The 24291-nt window shown below is 36.6% G+C and overlaps 3 protein-coding genes across 3 annotated transcripts in view; 2 read left to right on the top strand and 1 right to left on the bottom strand.

Annotated features, from left to right (window-relative positions):
• The window catches only part of LOC118264207 (uncharacterized), a 58195-nt gene that overhangs the window by 13570 nt on the left and 20334 nt on the right, over positions 1-24291 (top strand). The window lies entirely within an intron of this gene.
• LOC118264153 (glutaminyl-peptide cyclotransferase) lies at positions 967-14877 on the top strand. Its single transcript, XM_035576568.2, has 5 exons — positions 967-1234; positions 1728-2058; positions 3344-3576; positions 7736-7961; positions 10489-14877. The coding sequence occupies exons 1-5, from the start codon at positions 1145-1147 to the stop codon at positions 10641-10643; spliced, it is 1035 nt and encodes a 344-aa protein (XP_035432461.2). The 5' UTR covers positions 967-1144; the 3' UTR covers positions 10644-14877.
• On the bottom strand, positions 17482-24064 carry LOC118264047 (uncharacterized). The gene is made up of 6 exons (XM_050704882.1): positions 23667-24064; positions 22994-23149; positions 22149-22323; positions 19830-20026; positions 19041-19220; positions 17482-18590 (listed from the first exon to the last, which is right to left on the bottom strand). The coding sequence occupies exons 2-6, from the start codon at positions 23126-23128 to the stop codon at positions 17550-17552; spliced, it is 1728 nt and encodes a 575-aa protein (XP_050560839.1). The 5' UTR covers positions 23129-23149; positions 23667-24064; the 3' UTR covers positions 17482-17549.

Raw genomic sequence — 24291 nt, 5'->3', positions numbered from 1 at the left:
AATAGAATCATTTGGAACATCTATATTTGTTGTATTAGGTAATTTTTTGTGATTTCATGTTAAAGTACAGGAAAGATAGGATACGTTCCTTTCATACACCTTGTGCTCCAAGCACTAGAAGTTATTTTAAATTGTTGTTCGAACTTACCCCAAGATGGCCAAATCGTCATTACATAAAAAAAAAATGTGTCCTGGTTTTATAGGCTTGCAGAGCAAAAAGTATTGAGTATTTATAAATAAATTAAATTTTAAATAATACTGTGTTTAATCATTATTCGTTTCCACTATTTTTCATTAATCTACTGTGTACCAAAATTGAGATAATAAAGTTTTTGCAACAGCCTTGCAACTATTCGAAAATCCGTCCGATGTTACCCCAACGCACCCTATACGTTTTTATTGTACCTACCATTTAGACGTGCTATTCTAATCTCCGAAACTACCAGACCAAATTGAATCATTATTTTTGTGTTAGACTGGTTGGACAGCGTATTTACCTAGGACTGCTATTGGCTATAAAACATCACGCTGCGGTCAATAGGAGCAATGGGTAAAACCGCGCGGCATAATAAATTATAATTATTTCGTTAGAGTCCTTAACTTCATAGCCATTGCAAGTTGAATACCTATACCTACGTACGTACTTAATTTTGTTTATATTACCTACGCATACGACCACGGACCATAAAATACGTAGTACGTACGTACCTACTCATTGTCATTTGGGGATTCTATTGTAAAAAATCTTTAATATATTATAGGAAACAACTTTAGAACAATGAACCGCTAACAACATTTTTACTAACTTATTTTCATTTTTATTTAAAGCTTAAAATATTTTGTAAGCAGTAAACCATGAAGAAAGTGTTAAAAATTTGCGCGTTAATTTATTTCCTAGGTGCAAAAGAAAAAAAAGGAGGGACTTCCTTTTTTTGTTATTGCAACTCTGAAACGAACTGTCAAAATCAGTTGTTGGGTTGAGTGAGGTGAAAGGTTGACGAAACTCCCAACAAGTTTCGTAAAATCTAGTTTATCAGTGATAGTGTGTGAACTGACTGGGCGCACGGAATAATAGTAAAGTGTATTAACACATATGTTATAAATATAAAAAAAAATTGCTTAAATCTTATAAGAGTCATAAAACATGTCTAAATCTGTGTTATGTTTCGTGATCGCAGTACTTTGTTTTGCATCTGTAAACACAAAAAAAAAGTTAAAATTTTACGAGGAGAAGGTCAGTGACTAAAATATTGTTTTTAAGTACCTAACCTTTTATGATTCATAGGTCCATGTCTACAAGTTTCGTGGAACTTTTAAACAGACTTTCAACACATTCAAAAACTACGTGTTTTATATTTAAAGATTAACTATTTTCATTGTAATACATTAGTAATGGAATAATATTTTACCCTTCCCTTTATAAAGTCGGAATAACTCTTCATACTAAGGCTAACTAGACTTTTTTTTTCATGTCCTTGTTGTAAGGGTCTATAGTATTAGTAATATCTGTATCTAGTAGTATTTTTATTTGTTACTATTTAATTTTTAATTTAATCTTTAGTTTAATATTAAATCTTAGTTGCATTGTAATCAACAATTCAACTAAGATTTAATATTAAACTTAAATCATAAAAATATAAAGGAGGGAACAAGTTACATCTGCTACGAAGTGGGCAACCTATTTATAGGTATTTAATTTATAAGAATCATTATTATTTTATTTCCAGAATTTCCATGAAGCTCAAGAGTTGACAGATCAAAATGTGAGAGATATAGCGGCAATGTCCGACATGAATCATTTCAAATCAGTTTTGAATGAGATCCTGATTCCAAGAGTTGTTGGTACTCCTAATCACGATAAGGTCAGCAACTACATATCCCAACAGATGCGGGACTTAGGGTGGGAGGTCACGGAGAATGTTTTCTCCGACACTACACCTGTGTTTGGCTCATTGAATTTTAAAAATATTATAGCCAAATTAAACCCTAATGCTGACAGATTTTTAGTGCTAGCGTGCCACTACGACAGCAAATATATGAGGGAGCATGTTTTTGTAGGCAAGTATTTTTGTTTTAATACATCCCATACATGAGTTTTCTACTCTCTCTGTGGACAAGTGCTAAAATGGCAATTGGCTAGACGCTGATGCTAGAGGCTCAGGTATTAATGTGACTTTTTCCATGTTATATGTACTTTCTAAGTTAAAAATGATGATGATGTATGGTATGATTGACTGGTACTGTTTGGGTTCGGATCTGTATTTGTAAATACACAATAATTGAGGGTGGTTGCTGACTATTTAAAAATGATTAATCTAAAAAACTCCAACCAAATTCGGTTGGTTGTCCGATGCTTACGCACTAGTCCAGAGCCATATTATATGTATCAGAGCCGTAGTACATCAGTACATTTACATCCACATCCACAGAGTGAAGACGCCGCCAAAAAATTAAGGGCGTCTTTGACGTGGTTGCCTGAGGCGTTCTCTGGATTTAATCCGCCTCCGCACTAGTCGGAATTTTGTCTCAAAATAAGTAACTAAAACCCAAGAGGCTTTACAGGTCAGCGGTAATAGAGGTCCATTTGTCCAATCACTGTTTGAATCTAACCAATACTCTAGTAACAGATCTCACGCTACTTATGCACTACTTGGTGACCAAAAAAGAAAATGAAAGCTTACATTCGTCATACAACGCCATTAGACCATATTTTCAACAATTCGGGTCGGATGTAGTGTAACCGCCCTAAAAAGCAAATAGGCAACATAAAAAAATGGCAAGGAGAAATAATCTTATATTGCTACATTCATTACGGGTTTACAAATACGAAGAGATCGTGTCGGACTTATTTCTTTGTAATACCTAAAATCTGGAATTTGACACGTATGGCCAAGTCGTAATACCTACTAATTATGGTGAAAAGTCAAGTACTAATTATTATTATTATGAAAAGTAAAGAAACGAAGAAGTAGTATAAAATATGTATGTACAATGTGCCTACATTGTAAAATACACTTCAACCAAAGCTAAGCCCTCCTTGCTCTTATCTTCGAAAATTAAAAGGCAATACGTGATTATGGTATTGCTATAGATAATATCTGTGGATATTGGTTCTGCTCTCTAAAATTCGCTGTTTACTAAGTATACAATGGGATCCACATTCTTCACCCGCGCTGTATGTATAGGTACCTAAAACACGACGTGCTTTAGGTATATGTGGTATGTCCATGTTTACTCATTACATTAGTTTTTTCGCTTGCGGCTTTACCCATAACCAGTACTAGGAATTTTCCGCCAGTCAATCAGATTCTGAGAATCTAATAATTTATGTTATCTGTTTTAGGCGCAACGGACTCTGCAGTACCATGTACTATGATGATAAACCTGGCCAAAGTAATGGCGGGACAATTGGAGCCGTTTAAAAACAATCGTTTAAGCGTCATGTTCATTTTCTTCGATGGTGAAGAGGCATTTAGACAATGGGGTCCCAATGACTCGATCTATGGAGCCCGACATTTAGCCAAGCAATGGCAAGGCACTGAATACAAGGATGGGGCCAATGAACTTCAGAGAATGGTAAGTGGACTTACTTTGTTTTGCATAAAAAAACTACTGCTACTGAGTGAACAACCTACAGACAGACAGACAAAACTACAGAACGCATGAAACTGGAATTCGGCAAGTTGTGAGTTCGTTTAGGTAAATATTATGCAATGTAGGATATGAGCACACAATACGTATTGGGTTAGTGGCCGATATGTTTATTCTATTAGCGGCTCTAAAATCAAATAAAATGTTTTAAAATGGGTATAATAGGAAGGCGTATACCATTGTTCTATAATTCAATATGTTCAATTAACTCCACTACCCATTCGAAACAGTCAATTAACACGTGCATGTTTTACCAAATAATGTGCGACTGTGAGTAGGAACGAAGGATCCGCTTTAGTTGAGAATTAGATTTATGGAAGGACATAAAAAAAATTAAAGTTAGAAAATGAAATACGTTTTTTTACAATATATCTCTACGAAACGAGTCACAATCCCTGCACAAGACTTGCAAAGTGTATAATTATTGTATGGATTAGGTACTAGCAAATCCGTCACAAATGACTTTCCCTGTTTTCCTGCTTTTCTCGACCGGCCGACTCGCTAGTTACGTCCACGGTTTGCACGCCTACAAACTTGGCTCCACACTAGATCTGATTACTTTTTGACAGTGCGAGCTATATGGTCTCGTCCTGGCAACATTTAACATGAAATGTTGTTGTGGGATTATAGATTATAAGATTATATCAAAATTACATTGCTAGCTAAATTAACCGGCAGGTAGGTTATTAGACTGACTGATTTTTATTTACAAATATGTACCGTATAACAATTGTCATTCTACCTCGGTTTAGAATCAAACAAACCAATAATAATTATCTGTCCATAACTTTTGAATTTCCTAAATTCTATAGTAATTTCTATAGTGATAATAGCACAGAAAACCGAATTGAAACAACGCTCGCGTTGCGTTTCGATGCGTGAGTGGGGTTACTGAAGGCCCAATTACCCCCTCCCCAATCTTCCCAATCCCCGATACCACAACAACCCTTAAATTGCTAATCCTCAAAAGGTTGGAAACACATTTCTAACGCCTCTAGTGTTTTGGGTGTCCATGGGCTGTGACGATTGCTTACCATCAGGTGAACAGTCTGCCCGTTGACCGGTTTATATCATAAAAAACCTTTAAGTCAGTAAAATAAAACATCGTAAAAAATTTTGAAATTGTATTTATATGTATGTACTAGCGGACCCGACAGACGTTGTCCTGTCTACACGTCCGATTAATTAAAAAAACATTGTCCAGCGGACAAAATTGTGAATCTAAACCATTCTCAGATCCCCTTGAACACACACAAAAAATTTCATCAAAATCGGTCCAGTCGTTTAAGAGAAGTTCAGTGACATACACACTTACAGAAGAATTATATATATAAAGATAGGTAGGTATACTGACATTGTCTAGTTACGAAATACATCTGTTATCATTAGTTTCATAATGATTCAGAATTTGAATGCGTGTCCTATCAATTCAATGTTTCTACCTACAAGCTGCAGAGCTGATACCCTATTTGACCTCCTTGTTTCAACATTAGTTCGCTTAATCTTTCGTAGTATTTGTGAATGAAAACGCAATCTAGAAGAAAACTTGGTAGTCTTGCGCTTTCTAAATGCGTTCGTACGCACTGAAAAGCCGTCGCGGCGCATTAATTGTATGAGAGTGAGGGGAAGATAGGACTATGGGACTTCTCTACAGTAGTGGGGATTCCCATAATCTCCACGCTTAGCAAGCGGGTTGGAGATTGCAGTTCGTCAGCACATTTTTTTTATTAAATACCTATCATTGGGTTCAGCTAGGCTATTCTGTAACTTTCAATTCGAATTTTCGATCGATTCGATCGCGGTCTCTCATGTCATTGGTTGTGAGAATTACTCATGGGCAGACCTGCTCCATCGCCCGCATCATCACTTACCACCAGGCGAGATAGCGGCCAAACGTCGACCCACCTTTTTTTTATAAACCTGCATACGTGTCATCTGGTAAGGAATCGCTGCCGCCCATAGATACTTGAAACACCAGAGGCGTTACAAGTGCATTGCCGGCTGCATTGTCGGGGATTGGGAAGGGAGGAATTGTACCTCCGGTAACCTCACTCACACGACGAAACAACGCAAGCGTTGTTTCACGTCGGTTTTCGGTGAGGCCGATCACTCCGGTCGAACCATATATAAAAAAATTAAAATCTCGACCAATGACGGGCGAGAATGCGATCGAGCCATCGAGTTTACTTCGAAAATTCGTATCCGACAATCTCGTACACGGTGGAACAATAAATTCTCCATGACTGAAAATGTCATGGTGAGGAGATTGACAATCAATTTTATTACGGTACTTATTTTCCGATGAACCGATTCGTCTCGTAGGTATTTTTATGGGGTAGGTGGCCAACGAGCAGCTGGATCACCTGACGGTACCTAAGTGATTAGCGCCACCCATGGACACCCGCAACACCAGAGGAGTCACAGGCGCGTTGCCGCCCTAACCCTGTAACCATAAAATTTGCAAAATGTACTAGTATTATAAATGCGACAATTTGTAATTGTAAGTTTTTTACCCGACTGCGCCAGAAGGAGGGTTATATTTTTCGAGAGTATGTATGTATAATTGTTTGGCGCTCACAGCCTTGATGGATTTTAGCTTGAGAGGTGTCGTTAGATACCTATTTACTCTGAGAGTGACACTGGATATATAAAAATAATAAAATAAAACAAAATGGCGGATTTTTGGAGCCAAATTCGAATATTGCTCACTCTCTAGCCAGAACGACTCGATGGATTTCAGCTTTATAGGTGTCGTTTGATTCGTATTTTCTGTGAGACTGACACTAGATATATTAAAATATAAATATAAAATAATAAAACTAAAAGAAAATAAAATAAAAAAAGTAATTTAAAAAACTAAAAAACCCGACTGCGTTTCTTTATTTTATAATATGAAAATGAAAAATCCCTAAAACAAGAAAGTCATCGTAAATTTTTTTTTTTGTTATTTTGTTACTCCTTCACGTCATACGGCTGAAGAGATCGAGATGACATCTGGCTCGAGCCAGTGTTCTGGTAAACCCGCTAGGTAGTTCGCAGCTCCGGTGTATATAGGACTAATCTGTAATTTATTTTAAACAGCCTAATGTACACGTTAACCGTCAACGTCATTACCGAACAGAACGTTATTTCCTTAAGTTTTGAAGAATGTTTTTATCAACCCCCATTTCTTACTGTACTTTAAGTCATTCGAAACTAATTACAAAGTACCTAAGTACTAAGAAGGTCGGGTAGGTACCTACTCGTTTGAAATTTAACGCGCGTAGGTACTCTACGTAATGAAAGAGGAAAACTCGGGAGCAACGACGTAATTATAATTAAGCATTTAGGTACCTTTTTTCTAGAAACGACATAATTATCTACTCTACGCCAACCATTTTACCTCTACCTACACGTCCAAATTAGGAACAATTCATATTTTTATTTACATCTAGGTTAGAGTTGGTAGATGGCCGAGATTTCCGGGATTGTCCCGGAATATTGTGTGCTGTCCCGTGTCTAGAAATTTTACTTCGCTGTCCCGGAAAAGCAAAATACTATTTTTTTTTTCACATAAATACAATACTATGCCTGCAAAAGTCTAACCAAACGTTGTACCGTGCTCATAAGTCGCGCTGCGTTAGTTGAAGGGCGGGAAAGGTGAGCTACTCGCTTCGCTTCGCTTTTTTCATCAACCGATAGTTCTAGGTACCTACTTAATTCCTACTTTTACAGTTTTATCTCGGATGGGACGCCAAAACTCAGATTCCGTTCGTGGTGCCCTAACAATATACAGGAAGTGATCAGTCTGGCATCCCTATTTTAAGTACTAAAGACTGCCTAGCCGGAGCCCCGGTAACCCACCGGGGCTCCGGCTCGAAAAGCAGGAGTAGGAACGGGTTGGTTTTAAGTCAGAAGGCGGGAGAATTCATTGGATTATATTCACCCCTCAAACAAAAAAGAATGTTTGGTGCCACTAATGTATTTATTATTGGTGTTTGTCGGAACACAGACCGTTACCAAATGTATCTAAATAAAACAATTAACTTTACAACACTAATATTATTGTGCGTGTACAATTGAGACGCTTGTATTGTCTGTGCAGGACGTGATGGTGCTGCTGGACCTCCTTGGCTGTCCAGACCCAGTGTTCTACAGTTACTTCCAGTCGACAGAGAAGTGGTACGTCCGTATGGCTGTGGCTGAGCAGAGGCTGGCTGAACTCGATCAGTTCCAGTCCTACTCCAAGGGCCAGGCAGAACAGACCTACTTCAGGCTCAGGAGCTCTGGAGCCGTCATAGAAGACGACCACATACCTTTCATGAGGAGAAGTAAGTTGCCATTCTTTACGAATTAACGAGTTTTTTTACAAGGACATTGAAGTGATGATTGTAATATTTGTAACCTGTGGTTAAATAGAAAAGTAATTCTATTGCCGAAATGCAATATCTTTTTAATGAACCAGAAAGTCGTAATGTTGTTTTGTAATTAACGTTGTTGATGTTTGAAAGTTTATTACGAAAATTAACTAAATTTCAAATGACCGCGTGGTGAAGTTTAATAACGGGGCAGAGTTTTAGAACCCGTAACTCTTACTACTCACAATATCAAAAAAAAATTACACTGACAATATCTATACTTATACTTACTTATAATATTATAAAGCTGAAGAGTTTGTTTGTTTGTTTGTTTGAACGCGCTAAATTGAATAATTCTTTTTGTGTTGAATAGTGCATTTATCGAGGAGGCTATAGGCTATAAAATATTACGCTATGACCAATAGGAGCCAAGCAGAGCGGGTGAAACCGCGCGAAAGTCGCTAGTAATGTATACGTTGCATAGCACGAGATTCCAACCTTAGATCTCACGCTCGGCACTCACGTTCATCTATCACTTGTCTCATTCGATTTGGTCCAACGAGGTGGTCATCTGGACAATCCCAATATTTTTTTTATATCCATCGTATGCTTGGATAAGGTACTTACTGCAAATATATATCAGTGCTTATCATTAATTTAATATCTTATCAATTTTGAGAATTTCACTTGACATGTAAAATCCATTCATCGATATGATAAAATAATTGTACATGCATGCAAAATGTGGCGTGAATGACGTAGGTACGTAAGTGCGGATGTTAGAAGGGCCCCCTTCGTAAACGGCTTAGTAACCTTAGTACGAGTTTGATTTACGTTCAAGGAAAACGAATCGACATCGCGTTCGATTGGGTTCGTGCGCTCTGATTGGCCGGCACGAATGAACCAACCAATAAGAACATTTAACGCGCTCTCGTTTCCATCTCGTTCGACGTTAAGCAAACTCGTACTAAAGGCATAGTATTCTAAGGTCTCAAGCTCTACATAATTTGAATTAGCCTGTCTTTACTTGCTGTCCTCACTCAATGACCTCGCTGAGCTAGATTCGAACCTCGGCTCAACATATCGAACCCTGTGGAGTTGAAACTCTACTGGGTCCACAGGGTTTTTGGAGCATGTTGTATTTTGACCCATTTATAAAGATTTTTTTTAGTAGTTTATAGCTTTATGAGCCTGGCACTGAACTGCCCTATATCCTATTTATATAGGTATACCTATATTTCTTTCTGGGCGGTGTACTTTCCTCAGTCAAAAATAAGTTATTTCGACTTTTCAATATTATGGAATACCTATTAAAAAAATATTACACTTTTATTCATAGTTTTGACGATCTATTTAATTTTTGAATTGTTCTAGCTCATTTTCTAGAAATAAGTTTGCTATTTGACGTAAAAATCTGATGACGTCATAACGCACTATTTCATACAAAATAATAGAAAATATCGTTTTTGACGTTAGGAAAAAAAGTATTGAAATTGATTAGTAGGAAACTAGCCTATTTACTAGGTTCTTTACTTCAAAATACTATAGGTAGCTAATATACACGTAATGTTATTCTATTGTGGTATTTATAGGTATAATTTGTTAGCCTTGAAAGTAACTCGTGGACCAGAAGTAAATGGCACAGCTGATTGTACCTCGGAGCAACGAGGCCGAAACTAATGAATATTTAGTAAAAACACCAACATAATGCCTCGTGTCTCGAGTACTAAGTGGTCTTGGATTCTATTCCCGGGTGGGACTAAAGCTATCATTTGGTTGCGTAACTATAGATTTTTCTATTCGTGTAAATAAAAACAGGTCGTGTTTATATCTTAAACAGTAGGAAACATTTCATTGATTCGTGTCCGCTTACAACAGAATAGTAGATTAAAGATTAAACTTCAAAGCACCATCAGCCCATAGGTAGCCGGGGCTGGTCTTCAATAGCACGCCATCGCCACTGAGCTCGATTTAGCTGTTTATAACCAACCACTGGTAGCCACACAGCTGATATAGTCACTCCACTAAGGAAGTAGTCTGGTGACTGCGGCAACAGTATATTTAGGGATTCGTACCCAAGAGGGAACCGGGAACCCTATTACTAAGACTTCGCGGTGCAGCCGTCCGTCTATTACGGACGTCACCATACTATCACATGATCCGTGATAGCTAGCTGGATTAAACCTAGAGAGGGCCTTAAAGGCGCCGCAGCCTTTCTATAGGAACGTGCGCCTCGCAGTAACGCGGTGCCCCTCTGGCCTAGGCGCTAGTTGGCGTTGGGGATTACGAAAATTTCTCAGTAATAGCACGGAGTCTGGAAATGTGCCCGGTTTATGGCAATAGGCTCACCACCTATTACATGGGACTTACAGCATAAATTGTGAAAAGTGGGTGTAAATTGTACTGGTATTACATGCCATAATGTGCACCTCTGCCTACCCCTTCGGGGATTAAAGGCGTGAAGATATGTATGTGTATGTATGTATTTGTTTTGTTGTAGATGTGGATATTCTGCACGTGATCCCGTCTCCGTTCCCCAGCGTGTGGCACACCCCTGCCGACAACTTGGCCGCTCTAGACTTCAACACTATAGAAAACTTGAACAAAATATTCAGAGTATTTGTTGCGGAGTACCTCCACATCCAACCTAAGTAGCGACGGTACCCAACAACTCATTCCTAATATTGACAATGCGAAATCGATGTACCTAAAACGAAATTATATATTTATGCCATATATTTACATATGTATACCTATGTACATTTATTATTTGTTTCTAAATAGTATTATTACCGTAACTAGCGCTCAGTGTTTGGAAAAAATAATGTTTCATATCTGCCTTCGTTCAATTTTAAGCAAAAAATAATTGTTCAGAACTTCAGAGTTCAGACTGATCTTCTGTCACAGTATAAGTTTGTTATATAATAATTATAATTAAGTAAGTACTTATATGATTTTCAATGCATTTTGTTTTGTTATATAGCTACCTACTTTTTCTAATCAGTGAATAAGTATTGTTATAATTATGTGTTTAGTATTTTGCGATTGAAACTTTCAGTTTGGCAACGGTAATGAGATTATAGAAATATGAAAAGCGATATCAGAACTTGGTTAGCGCGAAATCGATTTTATAAATTCAGCATTTATAAAATGCATATCATAATTCCTTAGACCATAAGTCTTCCACCGTGAAATTTATATCGATTTAGTCTCGGTAATTTGTAACAATAAAATAACCGATGAACCATTGTGAAAAACAAACAATGGTATCGCTTGAAATGCCTTTGTAATTTGGTACCTACATATCGGTGTCCAATTTTATTTCCATTGACAAATTATTCACCGAACATTAATATTTATTTAGAAAATTATTATTTTTATGCAATGACGTTTTTTATTAGTTTATCTATAGATTTTATCAGTTTTTTTTTCTACATTCCATTCTTTCAAAACGACTTGTTATTTTTAAGAATATAATTGTGTATACAGATCATGTTATATTTATTATCTCTAATTGTATTCATGTACAGTTAAATGGCAATATTATTTATTTGTTAGTAACCCTTATTAAGTAATTGATTGTTCTCAACAGTTGCTTCTACACAGTTGTATAGAAATGACGTCAGAGAAAGGTTTTTTTTAATCCGTTATGTGATAAAAATATTAGATGGTACATTAAAATTTTTGTTTTATCGAAAAAATATTTGATGAAACGAATTAAAGTTTAGGTCGATAGGGCGATCCTTACGCTAAGACGTCACTGTACGCGATATTCCAAAGTATTAATAATATAATCGGGGGCCGTTTATGTATTACGTAAGCTCTATGGGTCGTACATAACATCGTTTCTTGGTTTTGCTTATTTTGGATGACATAGGGCTTATTTAGGATGAAGGGGGAGTCTAGATCATGATTACGTCATTGATTGATTGATTTGCTTTTTTACACGAATGGCAAGCCTAATACTGTCTATTTGCATGCGTTTATTAGGAAATCCCTATGTTATATAGTTCGTTTAGGGGAAATAAAAAAAAAAATGACAAAGTTGGGGGGAGTGGATAAGAGTTTTGCCTTTTTTTTGTGACGGGGGAAAACCTTCAAAAGGTGCCTAGCTTTTTGGGGATAAAGGACTAGGGAGTGTGGGATTTTTACCTCACTAAAACCACCCCGGTGGCCATCCTCTACACCTATAAGGAGCACCGAGACCTTTTGGATTGGGGACACCCCCGTAAATAAATGTAATAAATCTGCTTACGTAATATATGAGCGGCCCCTTGCCTAAAAAAGACAAAAACCGTGTCCAATATTTTTAACAAAATACCAGACGGCCATATCACTTATTTATTTATTAATCATTCCTATTATATAAGTTTAATATTAATTAGTACCTGTTTATGCTTTGAGGTAATATTTAAAAATTTAATTTTTATTACATTTTATATTTATAGCGCACAAAAATATACGATGTACCTTTTCCATTGTTTATGGCTCTCTATGTCGTTAAAAAGTGCAATAAATGGCGCGCATTTAATTTTGCTGTTATGCTTGACAAATAAAGTTTACAGTTTACAAAAATCACTATTTCTTGGTGAAATATTCGCATTCGAATAATGAGTGAGTTAATTCATCCAACTATTCTTACTCAATAATAAAAAACATATAAAAATGAATCGCTAAATTTGTTGCTAAGCTCAAATCTCGAGAACTGCTGAACAGTTTTCGCTAATTATTTTTTGTTGATATTGTTACAAACTACTTATATATTATGTATAAAAAAAAATATGCGCAAAAATATTTCTTAGGCGGACCAAAGATCGCGAGGTCCGCTAGTTTTATATAAAAGGAACGATGGTCCTAACAGTGACGGTGCAATCCGTCTCAATATTCCTAATTAATCGAATGCTATTTTAGAACATTCCATAAGTACGCTTGTATAATTATAGAACCAGGAAAAAATACAATGTAATTCACTGCGTTCCTAATACGGTTGTGCAAACATTATTGTATGTAAAATTGTGTATACAAAAATGGTATTTTGTTTTGAGTATTTTATTATAAATAGCTAGATCTGTATAAAATTATATTATATAAGACTATATTTGTATAAAATCGTTTACTAAAAGAAAATTCAAGTAAATAAAATAAATCAATTGTATGTAATAGCCTATCTATGAATTTAACGATAATTGTGACTAATGTTCAGATTTAATACAGATATTATTATTCTTTAAACTTTTTTATTATATGCAAGTTGTACAGAATATTTTCTGATCGTATTCACTGTTCATGTACATTAAAATTAACTTGTTAAGCGCATTTGTAATAAAAAGAGCTTCGTAATTTAAATATGTACTTAAATAATAATAATTTGTTTATTACTGTACCAACATTAAACGACGATTACGTGTCGTAATGAGCACCTCTGCCTACCCCTTTGGGGAGAAAAGGCGAGACGTTGCTTCTAAAAATTTGCTCTCCTCTCCAACCGGTCTGTGTGAACGGACCCTATTGTCTTTCTCCAAAGGTCGATGTAAAATATTTATCGACAAGTAATGTATGTATATTTATTTTTTCTAAATAATAATTAATAATATTTATGTAGATTATAAAGTTTGTTCGATTAAAATAAAAATGAAGTGGATGTTCCTTTCAGATTAGCATCTATTGATTTAATCAAATCTTGGAGATTGAAAGATATACATTACGTGTTAGTGATATCTTTACCTAGTTTAATAAATCGTCGGAATATCATCCTTATGTATACCGTTACTGGTGCTGCCTAATCATAGAATTTTATGTTTTGCTGTGCCCGACAGGGTCCATAATTGTGACTAAATACTGTATTTTCTAACACTTGTGAACATTATGGATGCAAAAAATACTTGAATACATATTACATAGACATAATAATACAGGTTAGCACGTACAAAAGGCTCACTGGTGCTCATACAGGCAAAACTGTAACATAAGTATGCTAATATAACAGCTTTTACAGAAGTACTCGCAAGTTATCTCATTATAACCATTCAATTGAGTGTTTTATCAAAACTATCTGGCCTAATCTTAAACTACCTTTTATAAGTTTGCCAATAAAATAATATTAAATGTTTATTTAGTTAAAAAAAAATATTTTGGCTGTCAAAAAAATTTAGGCCTAAATAATGTGCCTAGTCTCCAAAGGTAGTTTATTTAAAAATGTAGCGGCTTATTCGTATAATACTGGCCTAGCTGGGGCCTTAACTTCTGGTTAGTGGCCACCATAGGAATAGTCCGTTTGAGTAGTTAACAGCCTTAGCGTGACGAAATACGAGTGGTCCTCCAAAAAAAAAAGGTACAGGTAATACATACTAACCCAATTTTAAAATTCACCAAATTTTATATATTGATATAACTTCCGTTATTCTTTGTAATCGGTTAGAATTTAAAATGTAAACTGCAGTTACACATTTTGTTTGAAATGAACACGCCTAAAGAAAGATATGACAGATCGACAATTGCCCGCGCTTTTGTATACTCCATCGCCACTGTAATCTTATAAGTATCAATAAAGGCACATACATTATATTCTTGCTACTAAAAAAACACTTATTGTATTTTAATAATAAGACAATTTACCGTTCATTCAATCATTCAAAAATGAGTTTGGATTTGTATCGATGACATTAGTTTTTCTGAATTTCTATCAGAAACTGAAATCGATCCAATGATTTTGGATAAGATCGGTTTCTAGTTTCTGTCATTAAAGGTATATGTATAAACGGTGATCCTATAATAATTATACTTACTTATTGTGAATTGTTGTTGTGCATCCCATATAACTACTATATTTACATTTACAAATACAAAAGATATTATATTATTATAAGAAATAAATACGTTGATGTTTTGATACGCTTGTTTTACTTTTTAACCCACTTGCTCTTTATAAAAGTTCATTTGTTGCCAACTACATACATACCTACACCTCAATAAAGATGTGACATCTATAATATAGAGGCATGCCTATTTCATATATTATCTTACCTAGCGGCCTTTTTTTAGAGGGGGGAAAATCATCCAATGACTTCTCGATTGGCGTAGGCCTACTGGGCCCCATCTGTGGTGGTCTGATGGCTCTTTGACGCGCGCGGAACGCGATGGGCCGCGCCGGGTCTGGTTCTGGTCGGGCGGTCTACCCTTGCTCGCCGTCCGCAGACCCGCACTTACTGTGGTCGGAGATCGTTACGCGATCCCCGACGCCCGGAGTGTCTCCCACGTCGTCTGGGGCGTGAGGAGGTTCGTTCCCGCATCCTCCTTAGCTAGTAAGACTGCTTCGCAGAAGGAGGAGACGGCATACCAATCCCCCTCGCTCCGCACCATGGTCTGAACCAGTGCCGGACGCGAGCGGTCGCCGACGTCTACCACATCCCTGAGGACACGGCGGTGCTCAGCCCACGCAGGGTAGACCGCCACCGTATATTCCACCGTGTCCTCCGGGCGGTCTTCGCATTGATGACATCCGGGCGTTTCCTCCCGCCCAATCAGAAACAGGAACCTACCGAAACTCCCGTATCCGGTAAGCGCCTGCGTGAGGATACCGTGGCGCGAGCCCATACCTAACGGCCTGTACCCATAGTATGAGTTTGCGTTATCGAAACGAGAGCGCGGGCGCTTTGATTGGTTAGTTTATTCGAGCCGTCCAATCAGAGCGCCGAACGCATTCTCGTTTCGATTACTTTAAACGTATAGCAAACTCACACTCCAACAACTTTGCTTGAGTTTCTATTACAATCTACCAGGATGGCATGCAACACAGAATGTCATTTAAGAATATTTCCTACCCACTTTTATTATACCCTGTGCGCTATAACAAGGTGCGGCTGACAAATTCAGTAACGTTTCGTATCACTCTTGAAAGTTGCTGCGATTTAAAAATTATGCCTTAGTATTTTAACTGTATACAGAAGAGGGGCGAATCATTCGTATTATGTTATATCATTCGGAAATGTAGTTAATTAAATTAAATCCAACCGGAATGTTCTAGTCTTTAAATAAAATCTAATGAAATCAAAAATAAAGTGTTATGCGTATAACGTAAATCCATAGTCGTGTTTAGTGATGGGATGTACTGCTACGATGGATAGGTAGTTGATGTTTTTTTAGAATATAAAACGAAAATCATACGTCGTTCAATTATCACTCTTAAAAAACCTTTAATTATGTGGGTAAATCTACTGTAGACGCGGCTCTCTCTGCCCGAACCACAGTGACTTTATTTGAGCCCAAATATACAACGTGTAACAAAATACCCATATACATCAAGAAGCGCTGATGAATACAGGTTGAATAGAGTCTCTACACGAAGTTTCAGCTGAAAATACGATTAAAAAATTTTTTGTACCAAATACTTGGTATCGCATGTTTCTTCATTTTAAATCATACAAACATGTCACAACACTACAGGGATCACTCGCGAGTATTACGAAACATTTCTTCTGTCAATCTGATCGCCTAGTACCTGTCTACCTAATTTTGAATCACGCGGCGGCGCGATTTGAAAAATTCATAACTTGGTACCATGAAAACATGAGTTTAAAAAACCTTCCCGTATCGTTTGTTATGTTATCTAGAAGCCGTGCAATTGATATGTATACTCCCTTTTTGTTACACGTTGTATAGTAGACATTTCCGGCGCCTTTGATAATTCGTGGTGGTACTTAATCTGAAAGATCGTGGTTGCTTTAGTAACTAATATACACTTGTTTTCTTCACGGTTCTGTAAAACTGAAACTCTGAAACACCTCATCTGGGCTCGGTCATAAAATATTTATTTTGACAAGTACATACACGTAGTTACACTGCACAACTAAATAACACACACATTTAATAAAAAAATTAAAGAGAATTAAATGTATGCTGCGAGTATCGATAGCGATAAAAAAAGATTTTTCTAATGTCCATCCCTAAAGAGAGACGTCAACGTCATACAGACATCTGTCAGCCGCACCTTGTTATAGCGCACAGGGTATAGCAGCTTACATATAGCGAATCTTAATGCTTCTTTGTAGAACACTCGATACAGATAGTTGATACATATAATAATATCTCCCGATATAAGGTCCTTTGGTAAATCGATTTCTGAAGATAATTTTCGATAAACCTGTGGGCTGTCTAAAAGCAGGTTTCGATGCGAAAACGATTAAATGAAGGAGGCTGACTTAGGTCCTACTTACTGATACTTTGAAAATCAGAGGTTCATTCTAAGCTTATTATAAACTGCAATAGTTACGTGCAGATGTAGATTATTTTGTCCTAATTTGAACCCACATCTACTCTGTATTACACTTTAGTTTATAGTATTCAGAAATTAGAACCAAACAGGAACTGCGTTGACAGCGATTGTGCTTCTATCAGACCGACGAAGTAACACAAAAAGCAATAGACTTTAATATTATTATTATAATGATTTAAAAGATACGTTAAGTATAGGATAGGCAGAATGAGACAAGGAACATACAGGCTCTTAAAAACATTTATTGTTACGACCTAACACAAACTTACTTAGCTTAGCCTCACACACATTCAAAACAGACTATCTAAAAACGATCCCTTGAATTTCTTAGAGACCTTTTCCTCGCATTCTTTCAACTTATCATCTATATTATTACGTTTAAGACTATTTGTGACTTGTTCTGTGCCCTTAGTGCCAGAACCACTGGCTTGTTTGTTTGATAAACTTGATTTCGCTTTATATTGTTCAAATGTTATAACAGTTTTGGGCGCACTATCTATTTTTTGTCTTTTAACAACTTTGTCGGGATTGTCTCTAGTGCCGAGATCCCTCATCTCTTTGTTCAGCTCCTCGAGGTTCACTCTGGCGGTGTCTACGTCCCGTGCCGACAAACTCGTTCTATCATTCTTTTTATCTCTCTCAGGGTCACTGTGCGATGCTTCATAAACTTTCCTAGAGCTCGAAGTGACTGTACTGCTACATATTTTGTTGTCTGTATATAACTTGTGTGTACTGGGCTCTCCTACCGGCTTGCACGTGAGAATGGTGTGTGGTTCCGTCTCCTTTTTGTCTGAAGACGTGTGGCCGGGCTTGTAGTGGTCCGACACCTTGCTAATGAAAGTGTCGTGTCCAAATACAAGCGTGTCCATTTCCTCCAACTTGTCCGTAGATTTCGACTCGGCACGCATGTCGCAACGATTGTCAATCTCTATTATTTGAATTGGTTTATCTTTGTTTACGTCTGCACTGTCCTTAGTTTTTCTTTTATAATTTTCAATGCTGAAGTCTTCATTGCAGTCGAACGCGTCATAGTTTTTGGATGATTCAGCGATAACTTTGGTGATGCTGGTAGTGATGGGCAGTACAGGCTCGTACGGTTTGTTAGTGGCTTCTGCGTCGATTCTAGTTTTGGATCGTTTTATCTTAGTCCCGGTGGCGTCTTTGTTCTTCTTGGTAATGGTGACTGTGGGAGCGGGGGCGGGGGGCGGCGGCGGCGGCGCCGGGCCTAGCACCGGCGTGATGGTAGTGTTCGGGGTGTTGAAGGTAGGCAGTATCGAGGGCATTAGCGATGTAGTCTTTGGTGGTGGCATCATAATCTCTCTTTGGTATTTCTGAAATGATGACACATTTACTATTAATAAAATTAAACAAATCTCAAATTATAAAAAAAAAAAACATACGACACTGAACATGGCACATAACAGTACCTACTAACACGACTACGACTGATACGACGGTGTAAGTTTCAATGTTTTTCAAGGTTGGAAGTGATTTCGATGCCTTGATTAATGTTGGTTTTTGATGCGTCGACGTTTGGCCGCTATCTCGCCTGGTGGTAAATGATATGATATGAACCTATTTACTCGGGCCTTGAATATATCCCGGCTAAGCATTCCACTCTTTAGTAGTTCAGACAAGGAAGCTTGAAGCGAAGCGCTTCATGCGAGTGGGTGGGATATCTACCATGAAGCGGTGGCGCTTTGCCGATTGTCTTGGGGTTCGATGATGGAAAGGACATTGTACATAACTGACATACATTAAGATATGCTGTCTGAAATTACCTCGAAAGAAGAATTCAGATCTTCCCGTCGAAGAAGAATATCTTCTAGAAAGGAATCCAGAAGAATAGACTTCTCTATCACATCCACAGCGCTGTCGGGGTTAGCAATGAAATAATTCTTGTCAAATATTTCCTGTGGATACATCCATTTGTATACTTCTTCAAACCTGTCCAGATTTTCCTGAAAAGAAAAAAAACATAAATTACTTACATTCAAATAAGTCGTAGTCTACAATCGGATTTTCTCCTGTGTCGTGGATGCGTTTACAAACAATAATTTTATAACGTGTCACACCTCTGTCTGCCTCGTTGTAACGAGTGGTCGCATGTCATGGGTTCGATTCCCAGGTCGGGCAAAGTATTACTGGGTATATTTCAGTTTTAAAAAAAAATCCTTAGTAGTAGCACAGAGTCTGGACATTGTATGGCGGCATTAAGTGCCGTAATGTGCACCTCTGCCTACCCCTTACGGGATAAAAGGCGTGATCTGGTATTGTCACACAACACTGCTTTTATCAGTAGTAGGACATTTATAGGCTAATGGTGAAACGAAGTACTAAGTAGCAGCAATTTGTCTAGCACTGGACGTTGTCGTGGAGTATTGATAATTTATTTTTTATTTATTTTTTACAAATTTGCATATATAACATTACAGCTTACGCCAATACGTTATACAGCCAAAAGAAGAAATTAAAAACTAATACAATTCTCAACAAAAGAGATACAATTAAAAACAAAAATCAAAAAAAAAAAAACCTAAATAATAATAATGAAATGATGATAGGTATACCTTGAGATTAACTTGAGTGTTCCATATCTTGAAGCTGGATCTCAATGGCAGCTTGAGTAGAGGGTTGGTGGAGGTAACCTTGTCTCCGTCCACGATGATGATGCTCCAGTCGCGGTTGCAGAACAGGTGCAGGTTCACCATGGTGTTGATGATCACCGCCTTCTTCAACATCGGATTCTTCGTCTCTATAACCACATCTGAAAAGATATTTTTATTAAATGAATTATATGTACTAATATTGAAGAGTTTGTTTGTCTGAACGCGCTAATCTCCGGAACTACTGGTCCGATTTGAATAATTATTTTTATGTTGAATAGTGCATTTATCGAGGAAGATTATAGGCTATAAAACATCACGCTATGACCATTAGGAGCCAAGCAGAGCGGGTGAAACCGCGCGGAAGTAGCTAGTTAATTATAAGTCACAGGCGTCAACGTCACCTTTCCTCAATGAAATAGAGTTTGCACTTGAACATGCCTTAGGCAACGCTAATAGCTGTTGACTAAAGATTTAAGGTAAGCGTCCGCAGGCCCGCATCGTACGCATCGCCCGCATCGTACGCATTCCGTATGACGTCATCAGCACGCATCGCATGTAGGCATTGCCGATGCGGTTCAGTGGACGTAGTTGTATAAGTTTCTATACAAGACAATCTAAAAGCCGTTGCTTGAGATGCGTACGATGCGGGCCTGTGGACGCGTACCTTTAACAGCCGATTAGTAGATTTTTGCGTTGATAAGCCTTTCAGAAATCTAGTGTCAAAATCACGCCATTTATCTATCGAGTGCAAGAGAGATGCACATAATGACACCTACTTATCGCCAGATATATACAATACATTATGAGTCTTATGTAATAAGGTGCGAGTCTCATCGGTCACCAGGTCAAACTTTGTGTTTTACATAACTAACTGGGAATTTTCAAAAACCGAAAATCTCACTAATCACCCGAAAACAGACCTTACTCAGGCGTTGCTTCACAGAATCACCACGATCCACGTAGTATATAACACACATATAATAATACAAAATAAAATTGAACTCTCAGTGTTGAACACAAGATTGAAATCTGCTCGGCTGACGCGGACTTGCATTCATTGCATAAAATTGCCGACAATTGTGCACAGGGTCATAGTGTCGCGTCGCCAAGTCGACGACTTCATTGTGTAATAAATATATTATTTATATTTATATAACTAGCTTATGCCAGCGGCTTCGCCCACGTACCCTTGGGATAAAAAGTATCCTGTGTTATTTCGGCCCATAATCTACCCCTGTTATAAATATCATCCTGATCCCTTCAGCCGTTTTTATGTGATTAAGTAACAAACATACAGACAAACACATAAACTCACAAGCTTTCGCTTTGATAATATCATATACAATGTGAAAGGGGCGAGACTTCTAACCCGTTAAGGCTGAGTTCTACACCTAATTTTATCGACAAAAGTCGGGGGTCGAAATGGTCGAATCCCCTCCCCCTAAAAGTTATGGCTATTTTAATATTTTTTTTACTTTTTTTGATATCAAAGGTTGTATGCGTCGTAGAAACAAAAAAAAACAACAAACGGTAGCTAATAACCTTGGCTAACTAATTCATTACTTTTTTCATATGTTTGATAATGTTTTGACGTGAGAAAAAAAATCATTTGTGAATTATTTTTACCGAAAAAATCACTATTTTTCAATATTTTCAATTAGGGGTTCAATTCCCCATATTATTTTTTTTGTCGATAAAATTAGATGTAGTACTCAGTGTTAAGAAAAGAAATACTTGGGCTGTATAATAGGTACTGGTATATTTATACAACGGATTATAAAAATATGAGGAAAAGAAAACAAAAGAATAATTTTTATGCGCGCGACGCGCATGTGATGCTTGTACACTCAGCCTTAACGGGTTAGAAGTCTCGCCCCTATCACATTGTATATAGTAAGGTAACTAGTTATGTCCCCATCTTCGTCTGAATGGGTCATAGATAATAATTGAAGTTAATTTCATAAGCAGTCCTTTTTTAAATTAACAGAACAATAAAACCATACCATTTCAAATACACAAGTAACCAACAGAAAGAAAAAGCCAGTACTATGCTGAAGTTCATTTGAAAACAGTATCTACTGTGACTTTTCGTATTTGAAGTTACTAGAGTAATGTAGTAATGATAATATTGTGTTAAAAATGTTGTATGTGAGCTCTATTGTTTGCATTCACATAAGTATAAAAATAATTAAGTATAAAAGATTTTATCTCCACTTTAATTTAATTACTTCAAATACCAAATGTCACAGTACCATTCCCAAATGGTATTGTTAAACTCACCGTCAGATAAATCTGTCCATGTAAAGAACCGTTCATACCAGTCATTTTCACTGCCCTCCTCGCACAAGATCAGTATCGGTCTGCTGAGCAACGGGTGCACAGCCTTCAGGAACAAAGTTATTTGGATATTTCGCCCAAAGCCCAACGGATCATTTATAATCACTCCATTCCTTTTCTGGAAAACAAAGTTTTAAAAACATAACATGATGGCCTTTTTTCCATAGAGTGAATTGCCTTATCTAATGAGAGCAGACTGTATATCTTTATATATGGTTTCAGGTAACCCAAGGATCCATGAGCCACCTTCTAATTCTTTATTCTATAAACAAGACAGCTTGACGGTACCATAATACTGGAATCTACTCTACATACAATTGACAAGTTTCAAGATGAAGGAGAATAAGATATGTGTGTAGTTCAGGAATTTAGATTTAGTAGATAGACTCAATTCTATTCAATTCAAATCCTTTAATTGCCTTCCTTAATATATACATAAGCTCCTTAATACTTAAATTGGTAACAATTATGGACCCTGACGGGCATGTAACTTAGGTCTAATATATTTTTTTTATGGAATAGTTGGCAAACGATTCACCTGATGGTAAGCGATCAGCGCCGCCCATAGAATAATAATATGTTACATATCTTAATTACACAAATAGGTTTTATAAAGACTGCATGGTTGGTGCATGGTCCTGGGTCTGCGTGTCACGTGTAAGTGAAAATGTATGTTTGTAAACGCACCCACAACACACAATCCTAGTGTGGCACAAAATTAAAAAAAAGTTAAATCCCAGTTACATAGTTCATTACAGACCTAAAGGAAGTGTACAAAAGCTACTTACCCTTTTAAATTGTTTGTAGAGGAAGCGAATGCCTTCAATATGATGTTGTGGCACCCTGCAATTGTCAAGGTAGATGGTGTCTTCTTCATTTTGAGAGAGGTAAAATCTGCCCTGGATATTGGGTTTGCGGATCATCTTGGTTTATTGAAACTAAAACTGAAAATTATTTTTCCATTGAATTATCACACTTATTACTTCTATTATATATTTAAATTCACTGCAACAGTTGTATGAATACTGAATCAACTTAGTATCTATTGTCTGGGAATATTATCTCCTCACAATGCTCACTGTGGGTGGCTACTAAGAATACATGTACAATTTATTGATCTTTCTCCTATTTTAAGATGAAGAAAGTGGGATTGTTTAGCCATAGCAACAGATTTCATTCTTATAAGGAATTTTATCATATTATTACTTGTATTAGGTACTCCATGATCATTTACATATTGTGTATAAAATTAGATTTATGTATTATAAATTATGTTGAGTTCCTTTTTTATTTATTTCAATAAGTAATAGTTTGTGTAATGTGTAAATCAAATATTTGTTTTGTTTGAGACATTTTTCTTAAATTTTTAAGAAATACCTAGCAATATAAATGTGTTTTCCATATTTTTTGGAGGTAAACAAACTAAATAAAATCCTAAATGCTAATAAATATGGTACTTACGGCTAATGTAAATATAGGTACGTTTACGATGGTAAGTTTTGATTCAATCTATTTAGAATAGACAGCGTCATGATTAAAATGTAAAGCATTTCCAAATAAAATAGGGCCACAAACACTGATACACTGGTTTTGTGTACCTCTATGTCTTCAAACTCTTGCATGATGTGCCTGTTACGGTATACATGATCCCAAAACATGGACACAGATTCTTAAAATAAAAACGTGAATCACTTGTCTACACAACAAAACTACACATGTGACTAGATATGTTCTTTTCGCATTATCAACAAATAGGCTAGAAATGCAAATTAATTCATTAAAACACAAGAAAATTCATGCGTACACAACAAACTAGCAGGATTATCATTTTATACTGGCAAATTAAGATGCTGATATTTTTTGCAAACCACGTACATATTTTGACAGCTCATGGACTCCTTAATTTTGATGTATTATATTTTGACAGATTCCAATTAGAACCAATGACGCCATTATTGACAAGCAAAGGTTGCAAAACGAAACAGCCTAATAGATTTTTTAAACGTTATAAATAATAAAAACTACTTTACTTCTCTCATCAAAATAATTACTATTATAGGAAATGTAAATAATGTTATCTAATTAT

The sequence above is a fragment of the Spodoptera frugiperda genome, chromosome 26 (assembly GCF_023101765.2).
Source record: "Spodoptera frugiperda isolate SF20-4 chromosome 26, AGI-APGP_CSIRO_Sfru_2.0, whole genome shotgun sequence".
NCBI lineage: Eukaryota > Metazoa > Arthropoda > Insecta > Lepidoptera > Noctuidae > Spodoptera > Spodoptera frugiperda.
Note: the sequence above shows the minus strand (reverse complement) of the source record. Positions and strands in the feature narration are given on the sequence as shown.

Bases quoted from the DNA above. Each gene is read 5' to 3' on its own strand.
- LOC118264153 (XM_035576568.2), top strand. From the start codon at position 1,145: ATGTCTAAATCTGTGTTATGTTTCGTGATCGCAGTACTTTGTTTTGCA. The intron at 2,059-3,343 runs GCAAGTATTTTT...TATCTGTTTTAG, and splicing joins GAGGGAGCATGTTTTTGTAG to GCGCAACGGACTCTGCAGTA. The intron at 7,962-10,488 runs GTAAGTTGCCAT...GTTTTGTTGTAG, and splicing joins CATACCTTTCATGAGGAGAA to ATGTGGATATTCTGCACGTG.
- LOC118264047 (XM_050704882.1), bottom strand. From the start codon at position 23,128: ATGATCCGCAAACCCAATATCCAGGGCAGATTTTACCTCTCTCAAAAT. The intron at 20,027-22,148 runs GTGAGTTTAACA...ATATCTTTTCAG, and splicing joins ATGGACAGATTTATCTGACG to ATGTGGTTATAGAGACGAAG. The intron at 18,591-19,040 runs GTAATTTCAGAC...TCATCATTTCAG, and splicing joins ATCTGAATTCTTCTTTCGAG to AAATACCAAAGAGAGATTAT.